Genomic DNA, 21,062 nt, shown 5'->3' with positions numbered 1-21,062 from the left:
TTGCTTTTGGTCTCTTTGATGTCGTTGAGTATTTGACATCTAAAGTAAAAAAATAACTTGCCCGATGGTAGTGGAGAAAAACCACGGAGACGGAAAAAAAAACAGAGATTAAGGAAGAGAAAAGAGAAGCAAAGGGGTTGTCGGCGGAAGAAAATAAGTATTTTTCGTTTGATCTGAAAAATATAGAAGAATAAGAAAATTAAAACACATGGGAGAGAAGAAGAGGTCTTAGGAAAAAATTAAAAATAAAAGTTCACCGTTTATTGGATCTCTACCTCAAGAAATTGAGGGAAGATAAAAAAGAGATGACTCTTATACCATGAAAGAGGAAGAATAGGGAGAGAGGAAGAAATAATATGAGAGTAATAAAATCTATTGTTCATTGATATTTGCCCTAAGGACAATACAATATATAATATTCAAAAAAAACTTGGTCAATTGACCAATTAATAAATAATAGAATTATTTTAAGAATAATTCTGAGAATTATTCTAATAATTATAACATAATTATTAGAATAATTCAAATACTAATATTATTTGATTTGATAATTTAATCTGGTCAATTTTGATAATTCTATTTTATCTCTTTTACATAATTCCCTTTTGGGTGACGCAGGTATATCCGCATCACATATCTATATCATTCTAAGCTTCAAGACACTGCAAGTTAATTTATTTGCAGCCATGAAAAAACAAATTCGGAGATAGGACATGATTTTACTCCTCTTCTTTAAACCGACTAATTTTTAAGATGACCGACTGAAGTTTCCAATCAGCCATCAGGATTATCAGCATCATGAGTGTGATTCAAGCACTGCAGCTATGTGAAATGCCTTGTGTGAGAATCAAACTCTCGTTGAGAGTCTGTCCTACTTTTTACCATCGCACCGTATTTTCTGGTAACATGGTGGCAAAAGGCGAATACGATCGCCCCCAGCGCTCCCGCCAACCTGTCCCAGTACCAACACAGAGGAGGTAAACACGGGCGGCTACTAACTGGGCTACTAGCCTTTGGAATAGTGACTAGCACATAAGGAAGACATTTTATCTCGATTTTACCGAGATTTAAATCCCAGACCTCATGATGACAACATCTCATGCGCTAGCCACTAGACCATCCCAAAGCGATATGTTTTTTGGTAACGTGCTCAAGTTGTTTGTTGGTTCTGCAGGGAAATGGAAGTTGCAACTGGTCACAGCATGTCAAGCAGCTGTGACACACAAAAACAGATTGTGGACCAGAAGTTTAATTCCTCTATCTACATAATGGAGCACTCAATCCACTCCATGATTGTCCTGCCTTCCCGTCCCTCTCTCCCTCATACACACCCCTCAACCAAACTTGGGTAAATCCTGCACCTGAAATGATTCATTATTCTTGCTAACAAAGCCAACCTTCCCTTAAGCAACCTTAAATTCATCTGTTCTTTCTCTTTGATGATGCAATGAGCGATAAGTGGATGCCTCGGTTTGTCATCCTCCCCTTCTCTGTTGGTTGCGCCTCCCATTCGAGCATCGCGGTCCATGAAAATCGACTAAACAGAGCACAAGCTGAGGGATTCCCAGCAACATCTAGTAGCATTCTTTTACTCTTCTTTGTGATGTTATCATGAGAGTCATCCACTTTAGAGCCCCTCTGCTTTATCTATTGTTTTGAAGGTGGAGATGCTAAGGGACAGCCGACTGGGAAGCCGAAGAGCTCCTTCAGCAATCTTTCATTTCAAAAGCTAGTCAAGAGCTTCAAGAACTTATCCAACTACTTTGCATTTGAGGCGGAGGAGGAGGAGGACGACGAGGTGGAGATGGAGATTGGGTTTCCGACTGACGTTCAGCATGTTACTCACATAGGACTGGATGGACTCAGCCGCTTGGACAAGGCCTCCCTGGAGTTGCTCTCCCTCCCTTCTTTTCCACTGAAGCAGTTCGAGCTGTCGTTGGCAGGCCAAACTGGAGCTCCTCCGCCACCGGTCGGCGGCTCCCATGGCTCTTGGCTGCATTGAGGGCGGCGGCGGCGGCGCACTTGTTGCTTTGCTCTTTTCTTTGGTCCATCTGCTTCTTTTGTTTATTGGCGCTGCCACGGTCGCAATGAATGTGGAAAGTGATGCCACCTCCAATGCCTCTGCGTTCACATGTCGAATTAAAAGAATTTTAATTTTTTGCGATAATTTATTATAAAATTGGAATTATGTGATTTATTATACTTCTCATTTATTTCTAAATTAATTAATATTATTTTTTATGTTTAATTATTTCAACTACTTTTGTGGAAATTTCCCACTGTAGCAGTTGATTGGCCCGGACCGTCACTGTCTCCTTTGACTTGGGAATAAACCGGAAGAGTGAGGCATCGAGATCGCAGAAGAGGAAGAGGAAGAGGAGGCGATCTTCTCAGTTCTCCTCTCTCTACGCGCCTCTCTCTACGCGTTCTGTCGTTGTCGCCCTCTGCTACCAGATTGCCTGTGGGTTTGGGGTTCGCCGCCGGGAGCGGTGGCGGAATTTGGAAATTTAGTAGGGGAAGCGCGTTTTGCTATGGAGGAGGGAGGAGGTAGTGGCAGTGTTGGTGGCGGTGGATCTAGGGATGTTGCCTTCCTCTCCTCCTTCCTCGTCTGCTTCTTCCTTGCTGTCGTCTCAGCTCAAGACCGTGAGTTGTAACCCTAACCATTTTTTTTTATTCCAGTTGGGTTTTCGTTGCGTGATGCTGAAAAAATGACTACAACATTACATCAATTACAGTTTTAGCAAATTCGCTTCTTTAGTTGTCGATCGGTGTAGGTTTTTGCTCGAATTTTGGAGTTGGGAGTGTTTTTTGCTGGTTCTGTAGGTATGATCGATATTTGTAGAATTTGGAGCATGATATAAGTGCTAGGGAGGCGCTAATCAGTGAAAGACGCATGCTTTATGAATTAATTATGTTTATTTTACTTCTAATAAGGATTCGAAGGCAAGTTAACAACTAGCATATGCATACAGGCGTGCAAGAATTTCACTTATAGACTTATCCAAATATGACGGTAAGTTAACAATTGAATTCTCTAACAATTTCACATATGCACTTGTTTAGACACTGACATATCTATATAGCTGTGAGGTGATCACCATTTTTATAGGTGTGAGTCATCTGCTATTATCACGTAATAAAAATATTGTATATACCAGTCATACCGTGAAGTCGATGTCCTCTCTTAAAATCAACTAAGGACATTTTAATAGTATCGTCCCATGCTTTCAGATTGTATCATATCTTATTCAAAGGTAGATCCACTACCTTAGCGGCCCCCCTAGTGCCGGCCCCATGGATATGGAGGGAGGTTCATGTATCATATCTTATTCAAGCAACAATATTATCAGTACCTTTTATTAGAATGGGTTAGTTACACGCAAGATAACGAGATTGCGAATAAATGAATAATACAATTATATTTCCAGTGATTTCTTTTACAATTCAATTTTGTAGGGCATTATCATTAACAAGAGAATGTCTGCATTTTTATTATTGTCTACCCTTTCTTTTCTATAAATATATTATTTGTCTTAACTCTATAAGTTGTAGATTTACATGCTTTTAATATATTCTTTCTTTCAATAGCATACTGCCCTGATGGTTGGCATGTCAGTCCCAGTAAGAACAAATGCTTTATGCATATGACTGGTTCTCTACCTTGGGTTCAATCAGAGAGAGTCTGCCAGAATTTTAGTGGCTATTTGGCAGCCCTCACTTCAGTTGATGAGTTGAGTTTTGCTCAAAGCTTATGCGCTGGAAGCATTAGAGGATGCTGGGTGGGAGGACGAGGTTATAATTCTTCTCTTGGATTTCGCTGGAAATGGTCTGACAATATTTCGAGATGGAATGAATCTGTTTTCCCTGGCAAATCTTTTCATTTCGATTGTTCAAGTGCTTCGTGCAACAGAATGAGCCCACCTGATCTGTGTACATTGGTGCCTAATAGCCATGTGGCTCTTGTTGCTGAAAGCTGCAATACATCACATGACTATATTTGCATGGTTACTCGAGGTACTACATGACTTTTTAATGATCCTTTGCTTTATCGAGTTCCTAATTTTGGCATTATTTTATAAAATTTCTGGTTTATGTCTAAACTATTATGGCAACATTATGTAAATACTGTTAGTGCGCCCATTGGAATCAAGTCTACTATTTTCCCCCCTTATTTGCAGTTTCAGCATTTCATCTACTCTGTATTGCTAGTTAGTCAATGGAATTTGTTCTGTTGTGCCACTATTTAGCCAAGTGATAATTTTGATTTGCAGCAGAAAACAAATGTTCCCACAAGCTTTGCCATATGGAGTATATGATCGCCCTTGCAGCTGTCAGTGGATTAATCCTTTTCATCACTTTGGTTGTTGTCGTATGGCTGCTAGTATATAGGCGAAGCAAGAAGCGCAGACGGTCTCGCAAAATTTCTAGTCCTTCAACAGCTGCATTAGTTCCTCCATTATGGAAAGTATTCACCAGCGAAGAGTTGAGATCAATTACAAAGAACTTTAGTGAAGGAAACAGACTTCTTGGTGATGCCAAAACTGGTGGAACTTATAGTGGTCTCTTGCCTGACGGCTCAAGAGTGGCTGTTAAGAGACTGAAGAGGTATAGCCTTCAAAGGAAGAAGGAATTCTATTCTGAGATTGGAAGGGTTGCCAAACTTCATCATCCTAATCTAGTTGCTGTAAAAGGCTGTTGCTATGATCATGGTGATCGCTATATTATCTATGAATTTGTTGCCAATGGACCGTTGGATCGATGGCTGCACCACATGGCAAGAGGCGGTCGAAGCTTAGATTGGGCCATGAGGATGAGAGTTGCTACAACACTTGCTCAAGGGATTGCGTAAGTACAGTAGAAAACGAATATCAAGATAAGCATATGCATATAATCATTTCTTACCATTGTATTTTTGTTTTGCCGTTTGGTGCCTACGTAGTGCTCTCCTAATTTATAAGACAATTCTTTTGTGCAAATGAATTACAAAGTATGAAAGATAGTAATTTAAAAATTCTTTTGTATGATTGTCCACATGGATGTAGATCCATGTTCTATGTGTCTGACATGATTGTTTCACCAAATCAAAATGGGAGAATTGAGTGTCAACTTGAAGGATTAGTGTCCAACATGAGTACAGGAGGAAATGAAGAGGCCAAGTATCAGAGTCTTTATTCTCCAATGTTTGATATATTGAACTACCATGATAGGAACAACTCTTTAGTCCTTTTCCTTGGTTTGTCACAAATATCTGTATTTAAATTATAGAGTTTTTCTACAGAATTCGACATCTGTTCTTCTTAGGCTTATTCACTTCTGATTCATTCTAGTTATGGCTACAGGATGTGGTGAAGGTGTGAAAGACCAGTTAGGATTAAGGATATAATTGATCAACGTCTGACATGTCCAATGGCTATAGGATATAGCAGGATAAGATCCACCTAATTAGATTTGTCGTTGTGAACTATTAATTATATCGTCGTACATTAGTGCTAAATGGCAGGTAAAATGCTTGCTGTTGACTTCAAATTATGGTTTGTTGATGATGCTGTGTTGAACTCAGTTCATACTCATACTAACTGATTTTCACAAATTCAGATTCCTGCATGACAAGGTGAAGCCCCAAGTTGTACACCGCGACATACGTGCAAGCAATGTCCTTCTTGACGAAGAGTTTGGGTCTCATCTGATGGGTGTAGGTCTTTCCAAGATTGTGCCATGGGAAGTTATGCATGAAAGGACAAAGACAGCGGGAACCTATGGATATCTTGCTCCAGAGTTCATGTATCGAAACGAATTGACAACTAAAAGTGATGTCTATAGTTTCGGTGTGCTGCTGCTGGAAATCATCAGCGGCCGACGACCGAGCCAGGCTGTTGAATCCGTGGGCTGGCAGACAATATTTGAGTGGGCGACCCCGCTAGTTCAGTCCCACAGATATGTTGAACTCCTCGATCCTTTCATATCTGACATCCCAGAGGTCGGGGTGATACAAAAGGCTGTGGATCTCGTATACTCATGCACCCAACTCGTCCCATCAGTTCGGCCAAGGATGTCGCATGTCGTGCATCAACTGCAGCAGTTGGGTCTGAGAGCACTCTCCGAGCAGCCAAGAAGCGGCACGAGCACCAGCGCAACATCGCCAATGTTGCCGTTGGAGGTGGAGTATCCTCGCTGAAGTTAATTTAAATAGTGTTTGTAATTTACTATGATTCTCATCGCTTAAAGCTGCCTTAGAAGTTAATGGCGTGTCATGTAGCCGATGATAATTTACATATATAGTGGTTATAACTTAAGACTTGTCGAGAACAAGCTTCCTTGGAAGTTACTCTTACATTGCAGTGCTTCAAGTTTGATAGTAGTATCTTGTGCTGTTTGTATTATCTTTACGTTAATTGTGATTTTTATAATAATCCAGACTTGATTCATTTTAAAGGTAAACGGTAGTGAATTGGGAGACAGTTTATGCACCCTAACTGACGACCTCAAGAATATTAGCCAAATACAGAAATACGTGGCGTACAATTATTTATCGTCACCCAATCGAATCTTACCGATTGCCTTACCCTCACGCTCGTATGTATAGCTTCGACTTGTGTGGTGTTACTTTTGTTTCGTACCCTTACTTCGATTGGCCAGTAGGTGGGCCGAATGGATCAGTACTTTGTCGGGTACATAAGTTTGAATGTTTTCGGGGCGCTTTATTTTAAAAAATGGGGAAACAAAATTGAAGGAAGGTTAGCCTCCCGTCAGATTGGGAGGAGGAGAGGAGAGGAGAGGCGTCGCGAGACTTATCGCATCAGGCGGAGTCGCTTCTACGGATTTCTCGCGAGTCCGATTCTCTCTCGGCCGCCGGCGATCCGAGTCGGCTCGCGGGAAGGAGTGCAGGAGTATTCTTGGAGCTACAACGCCGGAGTTGTTGGAAAAGGCGAGGAAAGGTTAAGAGTCGGCCGCGTTGATCTTTGGATCATATGGACGGGCAAAGCGTCGGGGGCGGGTCGATTAGGAGGAGCATATCGGGGACCGGCTCCCTGGGAAGGAAGAAGACTACGGAGAACGGCTCGGACTCTGGACGGCGGAGTTCTGTATCTCGACCTCCGTGCGTTTCTTGTTCCCTCATTTAGATCTAGTATCTTCTCGATCGATTATTATTATTTTTTAGTTGATTTCATCTTCTAATAGCTTACGGCGGATGTTTTCGATGGATTTCGTCTTCTACTTTCGTTTGTGCCTGATGATGTTGAATTCTTTTCATGATCTTGGACTGTATGATTATTTCTTTGGAGGGGAAAAAAAAAATCTTTCATAGCAGTTCTTGTCATATAGACACTGTTGTAGTTCGTTATTTTGTCAACTTGATGAAATGACTAAAACGAGTTTCTTTTGTCCGTGCATTGAACCGTTGAAGTTTCAAGTTTTTACATCGGTTTCATCTTCAAATTAGTAGAGATAGTGAAAATATACTTCCTTTTAATTTCATTCACTCATTCTTCACTTTTCATCCATCCATTTCCCCAACTTGTTGTACGCCCCATGTTTTAATCGATAGATGAAATCAGCAAAACAGTAAACAAAGCATAAATGGTGAGATACTGGTTATTGAAATTCCAACTCCTAAGTGAAAAGTATTATGATTTACCAAGAGCTAACATATTCTTGCCAACCTTTGAATTAAAATAGAGAAATACTTTACAGGACAGTGCGTCTAGGCCTAAAATATGTTTCCATCATAGGGAAGTTTCTTATTGGATATATTAAAGATGAACTGAATGATTGTAAACATACATAAAAAGCTTGGGAGTTCTACGTAAGAGATCCTAGAATCACATCCACACAATTTCCTAGAGCCAACCAAAGCAAATGTTTTTCCCAGTATGCTATCAATTCAGTAGCTCATGTAACTGATGAATTGGCCCATAGATAATTTATAGAGGATGGAAGGCATACATGTGCAGACATGTGCAGTAAATAGAATATAATTCTCATATGCTGGATCACTATCACAGCAAAAACTGTACAAGTGATTTCTTGAACTACATGTCATAGTGGCATTTGTTTTCATTTAGTTTCTTCATGAAACATCAATCCCTTGAGTTTAACAAGAAGTAATAAGAATGTGCCGATTATCCATTCTTCTATCTCAATGAGCCAGTAGTATACAGTTCATCTTTAGAGGAGGTATCAAGTAGTCCAGTGTCTCAATGCATGTGTAGTAGCTTAACTAAAGGGGCTTGATCATTGGAGGTAATGTCTCAGCTAATTGCTATAACCTGTTAACCTGTTGCGGTAGGTATAAGACAGTGTTGTTGGAACACTTCATTATTCCTATTGCCAAAACTGTAGTGAGATACCTATTTATCCTTACAAAAACGAATTATCATACCATCTCCCAATTACATTGGCAAAATGGTGTTCTCCTGCCTCATGCAGCTGGGCTGTTATTGACAACCCATGGCAAATCATGCTTCAAGTTTGGATCATCTAGAACAACTAACCTTTTTTCCTTTATTTTGAAGGTGAAACCATAGTGCACGAAATAAACAAGATTTATTTTCCATTACACTAAAGTTTGTTACAAAATATTTCATATTGTAAAGCATTTCCTCTATCTTAAACATCAAAAGAACTTCTGAGACATTTACATAAAATTGTGCTTTGTATTTTGTAGATCTTTCTATCTGTTGATAGGTTAACTAACTGTGTATATTATCTTTACATAATTTTGATATAAAATACCTTCCTACCTTGTTTTGAAATTCGAATCTGATGGCAGAACTATGAGTGGAGAAAGAACAGTTAAGAGATTACGTTTGTCCAAGGCTTTGACTATCCCTGAAAGTACAACTGTCTATGAAGCTTGTCGTAGGATGGCTGTACGAAGGGTTGATGCTGTCTTGTTGACAGATTCAAATGCACTATTGTGTGGAATTCTTACAGACAAGGTCCATCCATTGTCAGCATGAGTTTTAAAAAAGCAAGGGAATATATCAGAGTTCATATTATTACGTTTTTTTTCTTTGTTAAAGGATATTACCACAAGAGTCATTGCCAAGGAGCTAAAACTTGATGAAACTCCCGTGTCAAAAGTTATGACTAGAAATCCAATGTTTGTTCTTTCTGACACACTCGCTGTGGAAGCATTACAGAAGATGGTACAAGGTGTGTGATCCTCAAAATTTGATTGGCACCTCTGACATTTTATGTTAAAATTGTATTTACTCTTTCAACTTTGCTACTTATAGGAAAGTTCAGGCATTTGCCAGTTGTAGAAAAAGGTGAAGTCATTGCTTTGCTTGACATTGCAAAATGTCTATATGATGCGATAGCACGAATGGAAAGGGCAGCTGAAAAGGGAAAGGCCATTGCAGCTGCAGTTGAAGGGGTAGAAAAGCATTGGGGGACTTCTGGTTCTGGTGTGCAGTTTCTATTTCTTATAGCAGTTAGATATTTGTCTTATAGCTGGTCTCAAATAAAGTATTCTTGTTCATACTGTCATTTCTCAAGAAAAAAATATAGATGTGTTTATCAATATCTTTAATCTGTTCTATTAGGTCCCAATACATTTATTGAAACTCTTCGAGAGCGGATGTTTAAGCCATCTTTGTCAACCATCATTCAAGAGAATTCAAAGTAGGTAATATTCTTTTTCAAAATTTACATTTTTATAAGGAAATGTGACATTCATTTGCAAGTAGCTGAGTAAGCAGATGAAATGTTGTCAATTAGCTGATAGGGAATCTTTTTCTAGGATTGTTACCATCTCACCTACTGATTCAGTGTTAACTGCAACCCAGAAGATGCTTGAGTTCAAGATAAGTTCAGCAGTTGTGACAATTGAAAATAAACCCCAGGGAATTCTGACGTATGCTATTGTCAATTTAACTTTTTTATTCGGTTGTTTTTTTTCTCTGAATTAGTTTTCTTTCTTTCTTTTTATCAGTTCAAGAGACATTTTAATGCGCTTAGTTGCCCAAAATCTTTCACCAGAATCCACCCCTGTGGAAAAGGTATCTCATTGGTCACATATTTGTCTTATTTTTAGTTTTCATATGTTTCAATTGCCTATGATCTTTTATTTGTTTTTTTTTTTTTTTTTGTTGGCTATGTTGTTCTCACTCTGTCCTCTAGTTTGGCATTTGTAGTCTTCTTTTGTCCTAAATATGTTTAATACAGTTCCAAATTTTTCATAAGACCTTGTACTTTTTTTGCCACCCACAAATGCTACAAATGCCAGTAAAGAATAGATGATAAAATAATTTTATTAAACTGATCAAGCTTTGACTTTTTGAATTGTTTGTTACTTCAGATTTTTAAGGGAACCTATTTCTAATTGTTTTTCTTTTACCTTTTTTTTGCTTCAATATGTTCTTTCTTATTCTTCATCGCCACAAAGAGAAATCTGCTGAAGATGTATTAATAACCAATTTGCTAATCTTTACATTCAGGTCATGACACCAAATCCTGAATGTGCAAAGGTTGACACAGCAATTCTTGATGCTCTTCATATCATGCATGACGGGAAATTTTTACATTTACCTGTTGTCGATAAAGGTATAATTACCCATGAGAAAATCAAATGTTGTTGTCTTACCCTTGATTTTGACGGATATAGTTTGTCTTATTGAGCAGACGGGAATATTGTTGCAGTTCTTGATGTTATTCATATTGCCCATGCTGCAATAGCCACTGTAAGTTGTTTATAAACTTTTTTGAGATATCCTTTTTAGTCGTGCTTATATTTCTTATGATATCATTTTTAGTCGTGTTTGTTTTACTAAATAAGCGGAAGTGAGATATCACTATCTAGTATCTACTTAAATGCCAAGCCACATTGGTCCCTCTCCTGTCCTATTTTTTTGGTCCATGAATAAATCATGGTTATCTATGGCCATGGATTGTAGTAGTGGGCTTTTACATTGCCTGGAAAAGGTCAAGTTCAATCCTTTTCCCTGAAATTTAATATTATACTGGGGTCTCACTGATTTAAACAAACCAAATTTTAGTTGCTTGATTAGAATTTCATAGGTCAAATTGTATCTGAGTACGATCAAACCTGCTTATTTTACATGTATTACTGGATATCATTAAATATTTATCGAAGTCTGTTTAAACCAGCTCAAATAATCAAATTCAGTTTATTAGAGAGCTCATCGAGTAAATAGACTACCATCAGCATATGTCTTTATTAAATTTTATTGAAAAATGTTTTGAGTGGTATTCAAAGGTTTTCAATTTCAAGTAGCTATGATTCTCAGAAATATCTCATGCGATCTGAGCATGTTGGTTCGTCTCACCGTCCTATTATCATCTCTTGTCTAAATATATTGATATTTTAAACTAATTACTTAGTTGATTCATCTACATACTATCAAATTGGTCCACTAGTTGCATGAATGATGGGTTTAATTCTTTTGGACGGCTGATTATAGATTACAAATTAATGAAAGCAAATGGATATTAATTTTAGTTCTTTAGTCTATGGATGAGTAACAGTCTTACAGCCTGGCTGAACCGTTGAAAATGTTCTTTCAGTTAGTCAGGTGCTTTTGGAGAATTCCTACTTTCTTCATTTTGTTGCCTATCATCCAATTTTTTGCTAATGTGATTTCCGTTATTTAGTTTTCTTTTGTTTTAATCCTGTGTAGGCTGGAAACACAGGTGCAGCAAATGAAAACGCGAGTGCCATGATGCAGAAATTCTGGGATTCTGCTTTGTCTCTCGGACCTTTGGATGAAGATGATTCTCGAAGGTATACATATTTCCATCCATGTTATTTTACCCATTCATTGTCTTTGTCATCATAACTTATACCTTGCCTGTATTTTAGTGAAGGATCTCTAAAATTTGCATCAGAAACCGAAGATACAGTTAGATCATCTGCTTTCTACCCACCTTCAAGCTTGTCAACGACCTTTGGCTTTAAGCTACAAGATAAACAGGGAAGAATGCATAGATTTAACTGTGGTAGGCACTTTGATCAAAATTAAAGAAACAGTTTTACTCTGGAAAAGCTTATACGGAACTTGTTTACTGCAGAAACACAAAGCTTGACAGACCTTCTAGCTTGCATACTCCAGAGGGTTGGTGGCGATATTGATAAAAACCATCTACCACAAATACTGGTACCATTTAGGATTCTTTACTCCTTAACTAATTGGAACAATCAAGCATATTGGTCAATAAGAATCTTTTCCTTGATCGACCTAGTATGAAGATGAGGACCACGACCAAGTTATTCTTGCATCGGATGGTGACCTTGCGGCAGCAGTGGACCATGCGAGACAAGCTGGTTGGAAGGTAAAATCATGCTGTTTGAGATGCCTAGACATTATACTTGAATACGCTTATTTTGGTATTAATGAGGACCCTATGCTTCCATCCAATAGAATACAGTTGAAATTTCAAAGATACCCTAAACCTTCTTGCCATTGTGTTTCTCCGGACCATTTCCCCTTTGCCATATCATTTTTGAACAAACATGTCAGGTTCTCATCGTGAGCCCCATTTATCTTGCAGAGTTTGAGGTTGCATTTGGATTACGCTGGCATCGGCCAGAGGAAGAAAGGTCGTGGTGGATCAGGCACTGGGAATCTGGAGTACGCACAGAAGGATGCATGGGCGAGCGCATACAGTACAGTGGCTGCAGGAGCAGCACTAATTGCAGGCATCGGAGTCATGGCCTACTTGAAGAGGTCAGCATCGTAGATGAAAAACTAAACGTCCGGATCAATCACAAACTCTTGTAACCATAAAGAAAAGAGTTCAACAAATATTGGAAGAGTGCAATAATAAAGCACGAGGCACGTACTTATTATTTATCCTGAAGACAGGAAAGGTGTTCGAGGATTGGAATTAGAGGGAAACGATTGTTTTACTACGAATCCTCAGGATGAAACAGAAATGTTGAATATGGTTGGAGTATAGAGATCTTAAATAGTGTGTATTTAATTTGGTACGAACTCATATGATGTTAAGAAGATAATTGAAGAGTGTCCCAGACATTTATTCCTCATTCTTTGACTTCCGTTCATACAGACATTGTTTTGCACAGAATGAGATGTGAACCACTCCGCCGGAGTTTCTTCAAGCTCCTACTGAGAAAATGGAGAAGACGATAGTGGAAACCAGTCCGATCACAGCAACACCAACACAGTCGACCTGACGCCTGACCCCATTCGGAGTGTTGCTGTTGCTCACAGTTGCAGTCTCGTTGGATATGGAAGTGGAAGCAACTGCACACAAAGAATCAATTTCAATCTGTGCCAAGTTTAAAGCTCTGGCAAAAGGAAGAGGAACCTTGTAACCTTTTGTGGAGTTGGTGAAAATGGCATAGTCAGGCGAGTTAGGAGAGAGTTTCAGAAGCTCTGCCAAACAAGTCACAAGTGGAAGGTAAGAAAAGCTCATTTAAACATTTATAGATTCTCTATCGAACTGTTGGAAGAGTCCATCTAATTAGTGTGATAAAATACCATTAAGTATTGTCACAGTCCACCGATCATAAATGCCTAATGATTAATGACCCACTCGCTGACTAAAAGAGTCCAGATATGGTGTAACATAAACGGATGTTCAATTAGATCGCTAGCTATTTCTACGTTCAACGATTGAATGGCACTGGACAAGGTTCAGTAAGTAAAGGTGGTCGACTTACTCGGGCAGTTACTGACGCTGGAGTTGACAAGATGGCAGGCGTCCGGAAGCTGGAGGAGTCTATCGAACTGCAGGCCGAGGCTTTTGACGGCGGGCGATCCGGAGTGCGTCTGCTGGATGATGAAGCAGAGGCAGGCCGCGTCGGTGTTCCTGATGTCCGTCACGGCGCTGCAGCAAGCGGCCGTGGGGGCGTCCGCCTTGGCGGTGGCGTAGTTCAGGCAGGAGGTCACCTTGGTGAACTCCTGCCCGCACTTCTGCTGCATGGACGAGTCCTGGGAGGCCGCGAACGCTGCCGACGAGGCGAGGAAAGCGAGTAGGAAAGCAGTGTCGGCGCCAGCCATGGCCACGTATCGAAGGGAAGAGGAGGAGGAGGAGGAGGAGGAGGGTTCGATCGAGGTGCTCGGTTGCTTTGGAAGGCCGAAGCTGGCGAAATATGAGGACGGGGAGGCTCGTGAGCATTTAATAGCAGTAATGGCTGCTCAGCCATCTATCTGGTTTTCATGAGCTGCGAGATGCGTTAAATGTTGAGTAGGTGTGGCAGGTATGATGCCGAACAGTTGGAATGAAATGTGGATGGTGATCCGGGGATGACCCAGAAGGGTCCAGCTCCAAGGAAGTTCAGCATTTTGGTAGAAGTCAAAGTTAAGAGGTGGTCAACCGAGAGATTAATCGGTCAGAAGGCCTTTCATCCCTATCGGACTAAAAGAGTTCGGAGGGGTTGGCCAAGCCTACAACGCGTCTAGACAAGGGACAGCGCGTCGAGTGGCACAAGCAGGCGCATGAGGCCAAGGTAGAGGCTGGTCGGACCGATCAAGGCGGAGTCAAGTGAGACAAAGTACATTCACGTTGACCGGCCGAGACATAGGCGCATAAGGTCAGAGAAAAGGCCGGTCGGATCGATTAAGGGAAGTCCAGTCAGACTAAACAAGACAGGGGATACGTGCCAACATCCCTTTGAGAGTCAATGCCGCCGATTAGTGGTGCATATGGACAAAAAATCCTTTTGGGAGTTGATGCCGCTGGCTGATGGCGCGGATGGACAGAAAATCGTACGGAAGAAGATTCCGCCGTCTTGATAGAGATGTGTTTGCCCCGTTATGATAAGATGTCAGGGACCCTTTCTCGATGTTAACTTTTGGGGAAAGTTTGGGGTGTGCATCCGCCCGGGAAGCGTGTAGTCAACCCGTTGAAGCGCTATATAAGAGGGGAAGCAGCCGTCCGCAAAGGTACGTAAAAAAAATGTTTTCTGGAATCACCATTTACTTCTTCTTAGCTTCCTTTGCTTTCTTTGTTTGCCAATATGTGACTTGAGCGTCGGAAGGCTATCACCGGGAATCCCTCCCGACTTAGCACTAACGACTTATGATTGCAGGAGCGAGGTACCATCAGCGCAGATGAATAGCCACCTCATCGTTATTTTCTGATGATCATCTACTTAGCTTCAGGGTAAGATCAGATGATATTAGCCAGCCATATGCATTGGCCATAGACGACGGAGTTAGAAATTTCATATTAAAGTGAAGAAATATATATGTTTATATTAAGAGGAGTCCCCTCTTTAGCTCCGTCGCCCATAGTCCTATTAGAAAATAGAAGGCCACGTCCGTTTTTTTTTAAATCATAACGGATTTCCAATCATAACTTTATTTATATATATATATATATATATATATATATATATATATATCCCACACTACTATTTAACGATATATATATATTTATATATAAACTTTCATACTATTCAAGACTGTAACTGCACATACGTGTGAATTCAGATAAGAAATAATAATAATACTCATAGAGCGCGTCCTATTATAATTTGAAAAAAAAAAAAAGGCTTCTTTATTTTTACTCAAAATAAAATTTCTTTAGCAATTTTATTCATTTAAACTTTAGATGAGACTTGGATTCTGTGCTGACATTAATGTTCTCACACAGACCACACGGAACTTCTGTCTGTAGCATTTACTGCAGATTAATTGTCCCATAAAAAAAAACAACTCAAATCGTAAAAAATAGATCAATTTTACAAAGTGCCCCGAACATATATTTCCTATCATTATAACATGTACAAAAATATCGAATGCATAATATAAGCAGTGGAATCGCCTAAATAGACAATAAGTAGCTGAACCACAAGAGGTAGCTAACCCAACACGAGAGCCTCTTTTGAAGTCGTCGATGTAACACGGAGAATCGCCTGAGCGCGTAGAGGGGTGAGCTTCGCATGGCAAAAGGCCTCCCAGGACTCAGTGTCCATTGGGTCGAGAGAGCCTTCGTTTCGAGGGAAGGATGCTTGGGAGTTTACATAAACTGTTTGTAGTTCTATAGCAAGTGTTCGCGCAGCCTCTCGCGATTCAGGAAGCTGGTCGCTCAGCTGGGATGCTGCAATTTGAAGGAGCTTGTCGATTCCATAAGCTTTGATTCCTTCGGTTCCCTATAATTAAAATATGATTAGAATGCAAAAGGTTATTCATGTGAATCATCAAACGAACCAACTAAACACACATGAAATGATAATGATGTGTTCGGTGCAAAATTTGATCTGATTGTTAGCTTATTTGTATGAATGCTAAGATTAGATAGGTAAGTACTTTTGAAACTCATTTGTTTCAAAATAAATTAAAAAGCATTGCTGATAACCCAGCCTAACCCTTTTGTGCTTGTGCGTAGCTCAGGTTCAAAAGTACTTTTGAAACTCATTTGTTTCAAAATAAATTAAAAAGCATTGCTGATAACCCAGCCTGACCCTTTTGTGTTTGTGCTTTAGCTCAGGTTCATAGCCCAACTCTAACAGGCCAGGACCAAGAAGCCGTTTTGAGGAATATGGCCATCCCAACATAATTTAAATGGATTTAGAATCTAAATTAGCTGAAGCTTCCAACATCCAATCAGAATCTGGTGCAAAAGAAAATAGTAGAAAGTATAGAAAAATAACCCCAGTGAGAATGAATCTCTCGTGCTTTTTTAGAAAAAATCCATAATGTATTGAAACATGAATTCCCTGAATATATTTGCAAATAAATAGATGGATGAAAAAAAATGAAATCATCACTCTGAAGAGGAAGGAAACTTACCAGTCGAGGCACACTCTTGCTGAAACATATAGATGCTTTTGCTCGTATCCGCGGATTTTTATCGGTGAGATAAGGTAGCAACTTTGGCAACAGAAGTGTGGGAGAAACAGAAGTGGTCATAGCTATGAGAGCGGCCAAAGCAGCTTCACATACAAACCGTTTGTCTTGTGAGGACTTCAGAAGCAATTGGACAAGCTGAAGAATGAAAAATCCAGGGCCTTAGTATCTGGTAGAGGAACTAACATAATTGATATTACAAGATCAATAAAAAGTTTAGAACATTTATGAGTCTTAGGATTTGCAATTGCAGGTCCAAAAATTGTTTGGAGGAAATAATCATCATAACTAGGTGAATTGTGAGGAAAAAAAATCTAGATTGGGGAAGGTTTTTGATTTAAAAAAAAAACTAATAAAGACGTGTTTGGGTAAATATCAATTAAAAAGAATGCTCAAAAATTTACCAGAGAATCAATTGAGTCAATGACTTTATCGTTGTAAGCCTTAAATATGTCAGCAGATGCCATAATTGCAGTTTTGCAAACAGCACTTCTAGGGCTTTTCAGTGACTTCACAATCAACGGAATCACAGATCCTCTACGATAAAAGGTTTGAGAAAGAAGCAACAAAGAAGATAATAAATGTCAGTTGAGAAATGGCTAATGACTTAATTATGAGAAAAACACACTGAAGACAAATAAGAGCAGATAACTGACAAGATCTCGAGAAGCTTTTCTTCATGGTATATCGACAACTGGCGCACGTTATTAAGGGCTTCACATACAGAAACCCAGTCCTTTGAGTCTAACCTGCTAAACAGTGTCTGCACCAAAAAAAAGGAAATGAGATAAATGTGCTTTCATAGGTCAAAGTTGAACATGCTGTTGGATGGCAAGAACATTTTGAAGAATAAAAACATACATTAAAACATGCATCCAAGTCTGGTACATCACTCAAATTCTCAGATTCTATGTACTCAACTTCTGCATTTCCTATCTCTGCTACAGTTGTCCCCATATCGATTTTAATTGCTGGAACAGAACAGAGGGGAGGAGTTTTCTTCTGAAATTCAGATCCATTCTCAGGGTACAACTTTGTTAAAGTTCCTTTGCTATCAATAGTCTTGTCCAATCCGGATGCGGGGATTATATTAAGATCCCTGAGGGCTTTGGTAGACATCCTCACCTATAAATCTGAATAAAGAAAAAGAAAAGCGTATGAGGAAGAGGGTAACACATCAAAAGCAAATTCTCTTATCCGTTGATAAAGTTCATGATGATATGTGAAACAGAATCTCTAAGTTTTCATTTAAAACAAACTCCACATGTGCTACAAAATATCAAAAATTTACATCTGCCTCAAACCCTAAACTATTAGTCTACAGTTTTCTCAAAAAAGAACTTGGAAAAGGTGAAATGGTTGTAGAAATGTTTTATCTTAACACGTGGGTATGCAAGCCATTAAATCTACAAAAAGGCCAACCAAATCATTACAGGATGCAATGATCATCACATCACATAAATTAACACTATGGAGGAACTTTTTGATCAATCTAAAGGTAAACCTTATCCATCCCTAAGAAGATAGAAAGTGGAAAACTATGATATCCCAAGATTTTAATATCAAGAACTCAAGCATGGGAAAATGAACCCAACTAAAAGTAACGATTGTTTTTTTTCCCTCAAGAAGCACCACTATGAGAAATTTACATTACTGATCGAGTACTGCAGTCCAATAGTTAATAGATGGATGATGCATCAAACATTATATTCTCATCAAAAAACAATGCACTCAAAATATAAGACAAAAAACATGAATAATTTGACAGAGCACTATGTACCTAGGTAGTTAATCAAAGATTCGTATAACCCTGATATTCACACTCCCTACTTAGTGTTTTAATGGCAGTATTCTTCAAATGTCCTTTAGATAAGATAAAACCATCATTAACAGCGGCAAAAAAAAAAAACTCAACATATGAAATTCATCACTAGGCATTCGTCTCCTATTTAGGTCTAATTCCACTTTTTTCTGTAACGATAGCACGCAGCTGTTTGGTCTAGAATAGCTTCGCTATGGGTGATTCAATACTTTCCAGAAAACAAAGTAGTGGCACAGCATTTCAAAACCTAGAACGACAGTAAATCAGCACAACGATCCCTGTATTCCACGCAAAAGGTAATCTAAGGGACCAAAACCACCTCGCTGACCGGAGCATACACTATGAGCAACACGATCAATTTCAAAAGAAAACTTTTCACATTTCTTTTGAGATCTAAAACTAATTCATGAACAAACAACAAAATTCCACCGACACTAAGTTCTGTACAGCAAGATCACAACTTTGACTGGAACACGCCAATCGGAAATATGAGCCAAAAAAAAAAAAACTCCGAGCGTACAAATGAAGCGCAAAAACAATAACCGTTCTCCCACTAGGTTTACAGCCAACAGAGTCCTGAGAAAAGATCAAACCCTTCGCCCTAAATAACAACGCGAATCGAGAGGAAAACTACAGCACCGGATCACTAGAGGCATTCGATTCCAAAATAGAAACGAGAAAATGGGTCAAAGATCACGTCGAAGCACACATCCAAAGCACAAATCTGTGCAAAAAAACAAAAAAATCAACAGATGTCGAATCGAAAACCACCACAGCGTTCCTTCCAAGCAGAGAAGAGCGAGCGATAGAGAATATTACCGAGTCGCCGGAGGAGGTCCGGTCGAAGTGAAGACGGCAGAGCGAGAAGAAGAAGAAGAAGAAGAAGCGGAGGGGGAGGAGGATTCGCCTGAGTGTATTTTTGGTACTATTTAATGCTTCGGTGTGGCAACTGGCAATTGAATAAATATCAAATTAAGACCGCTCTTGCAACGTCAACCCACCCGATTGCTTACCCTGTTAAGGCGCCGTGGGTCCCAAAGGATTATCTAGTGGAAAGCAAAGGGCCGGCGAGGCAAATGGACCGATTATAAAAAAAAAAATGGAGAAATTTTTAAAAATATTTTTAAAATTATTTTCAACATAAAGGACCAAGCTCATTCGCATTCGAGTTTTTAATTTATTTTACAATAAAGTTTTATCCATCTCCAACTCCACAAATTTCTTTAAATTAATACGATAAATAAATCATAAAAACTAATACTAAAATTCGAATATTTATCTATAACTTATTTTTCTTTAAAAACAAAATTTGTCGTTCCTCCTTTCGCGACCATCGGCGCGACGACTGCGACCGCCGTGCTTTCCTGTCTGCTCGAGATACACAACATACCCACAATTGTACCCAACACCGCAATCAAGACGAGTTGACGTGTCGCTCTGTAGGTGCGCGGTTGCTCCCATCGTCCGGGACCCGAAGGGCGAAAAAAGCCGCCGCCTCGCGTTCGGAAAGGCCACCGCAGCAGGCGGCGGGACCCGCGTGTCTCTGGCAAACTGAAAAGCAGGTAGAAAAGGCGAGTTAACCGTGAGACGTGGCGGTGGGGCGGCTATAAGGCAGCCTGCTGCTGCATGTGTTTTTTTTCCCGGTCGCATTAATGATTTTTGAAAAGGTAAATTTACATGCAATTCTCAGCCAATATAATTTTACATGCACTCCTTATTGAAAAAAAAAAAAAAAAAAATTATTTTGACTACCTAATCTAATATACTTATCTAATTATCCTTGATATTTTAAGTATAAAAAATCTAAAAATGAGTATAAATCCTCTTAAATTCAATACATTAAACTAGAATCTAGTATATTTTCTATAGTATATATTCTTTTTCCATCTCAATTGGATGAAAAATATAATAGATTTTCTTTAAATGGTAAATATAATAGATTTTCTTTAAATGGTACTCAATTGGATGAAAAATATACTAGATTTTTTTTCAAATGGTACTAAATTTAGGAGGAATTATATTAAATAGGAAAAATGTCGTACTCAATTTAATAGAAAATACACTCGATTCTAGTTTAAAATGTTGAATTTAATAGGAATTATATTCATTTTTAGGGTTTAGGAAACAGGAAAAAAATATGCTCAATTTAATAGAAAATATACTCGATTCTAATATAAATTGTTGAATTTAAGAGGAATTATACTCATTTTTAGACCTTTTGTACCTAAAAAATTTGAAGGCAATTAGGTCACAATATTTGCATAAGGGAGTTGAAGCAAATAAAATTTTATATGCAGGGAGTGGAAATAAAATTTTTTATAAGTGGAGATTGTATGTAAAATTTAAGTTATGATTGAGGATTTCTCTCTATTTTATCGTTTTAAAACTATTTTTTGCTTTTTAAAAAAAAATATTTATTTATTTATTATTTTTTGCTTTTTTTTAAAAAAAATATATTT

At 38.8% G+C, this 21,062-nt stretch overlaps 5 protein-coding genes across 7 annotated transcripts; 3 read left to right on the top strand and 2 right to left on the bottom strand.

Moving 5' to 3' along the window:
* Nucleotides 1–1,291: 1,291 nt before the first annotated feature.
* On the top strand, nt 1,292–2,155 carry LOC122038942 (CRIB domain-containing protein RIC4-like). The gene is made up of 2 exons (XM_042598924.1): nt 1,292–1,577; nt 1,662–2,155. Exons 1-2 carry the CDS (start codon nt 1,448–1,450, stop codon nt 2,000–2,002), a joined length of 471 nt encoding a protein of 156 aa, XP_042454858.1. The 5' UTR covers nt 1,292–1,447; the 3' UTR covers nt 2,003–2,155.
* A 187-nt stretch (nt 2,156–2,342) lies between these two features.
* On the top strand, nt 2,343–6,361 carry LOC122038941 (C-type lectin receptor-like tyrosine-protein kinase At1g52310). Of its 2 annotated transcripts, none has more exons than XM_042598923.1 (4): nt 2,343–2,643; nt 3,589–4,014; nt 4,275–4,845; nt 5,596–6,361. In XM_042598923.1, exons 1-4 carry the CDS (start codon nt 2,532–2,534, stop codon nt 6,173–6,175), a joined length of 1,689 nt encoding a protein of 562 aa, XP_042454857.1. In that variant the 5' UTR covers nt 2,343–2,531; the 3' UTR covers nt 6,176–6,361. The 2 variants fall into 2 exon arrangements, with proteins under 2 accessions (XP_042454857.1, XP_042454856.1); XM_042598922.1 differs by having other exon boundaries at nt 4,272–4,845.
* A 357-nt stretch (nt 6,362–6,718) lies between these two features.
* LOC122038938 (CBS domain-containing protein CBSCBSPB5-like) lies at nt 6,719–13,009 on the top strand. 2 transcript variants are annotated; one of them, XM_042598920.1, is made up of 14 exons: nt 6,719–7,096; nt 8,771–8,939; nt 9,024–9,156; nt 9,240–9,410; nt 9,549–9,627; nt 9,746–9,859; nt 9,938–10,004; nt 10,443–10,548; nt 10,627–10,685; nt 11,643–11,746; nt 11,825–11,961; nt 12,034–12,119; nt 12,205–12,294; nt 12,514–13,009. In XM_042598920.1, the coding sequence occupies exons 1-14, from the start codon at nt 6,969–6,971 to the stop codon at nt 12,700–12,702; spliced, it is 1,632 nt and encodes a 543-aa protein (XP_042454854.1). In that variant the 5' UTR covers nt 6,719–6,968; the 3' UTR covers nt 12,703–13,009. The 2 variants fall into 2 exon arrangements, with proteins under 2 accessions (XP_042454854.1, XP_042454853.1); XM_042598919.1 differs by having other exon boundaries at nt 9,240–9,412; nt 9,549–9,631.
* LOC122038939 (non-specific lipid transfer protein GPI-anchored 1-like) lies at nt 12,977–14,104 on the bottom strand. The gene is made up of 3 exons (XM_042598921.1): nt 13,649–14,104; nt 13,302–13,361; nt 12,977–13,229 (listed from the first exon to the last, which is right to left on the bottom strand). The coding sequence occupies exons 1-3, from the start codon at nt 13,986–13,988 to the stop codon at nt 13,081–13,083; spliced, it is 549 nt and encodes a 182-aa protein (XP_042454855.1). The 5' UTR covers nt 13,989–14,104; the 3' UTR covers nt 12,977–13,080.
* A 1,480-nt stretch (nt 14,105–15,584) lies between these two features.
* LOC122038937 lies at nt 15,585–19,554 on the bottom strand. The gene is made up of 6 exons (XM_042598918.1): nt 19,423–19,554; nt 17,643–17,914; nt 17,438–17,544; nt 17,186–17,318; nt 16,725–16,919; nt 15,585–16,084 (listed from the first exon to the last, which is right to left on the bottom strand). Exons 2-6 carry the CDS (start codon nt 17,898–17,900, stop codon nt 15,794–15,796), a joined length of 984 nt encoding a protein of 327 aa, XP_042454852.1. The 5' UTR covers nt 17,901–17,914; nt 19,423–19,554; the 3' UTR covers nt 15,585–15,793.
* Between the last annotated feature and the right edge of the window lie 1,508 nt (nt 19,555–21,062).

This window comes from Zingiber officinale, chromosome 1A (assembly GCF_018446385.1).
Source record: "Zingiber officinale cultivar Zhangliang chromosome 1A, Zo_v1.1, whole genome shotgun sequence".
Lineage (NCBI taxonomy): Eukaryota > Viridiplantae > Streptophyta > Magnoliopsida > Zingiberales > Zingiberaceae > Zingiber > Zingiber officinale.
The sequence above is the reverse complement of the archived record's forward strand: the minus strand, read 5'-3'. Positions and strand labels throughout refer to the sequence as shown.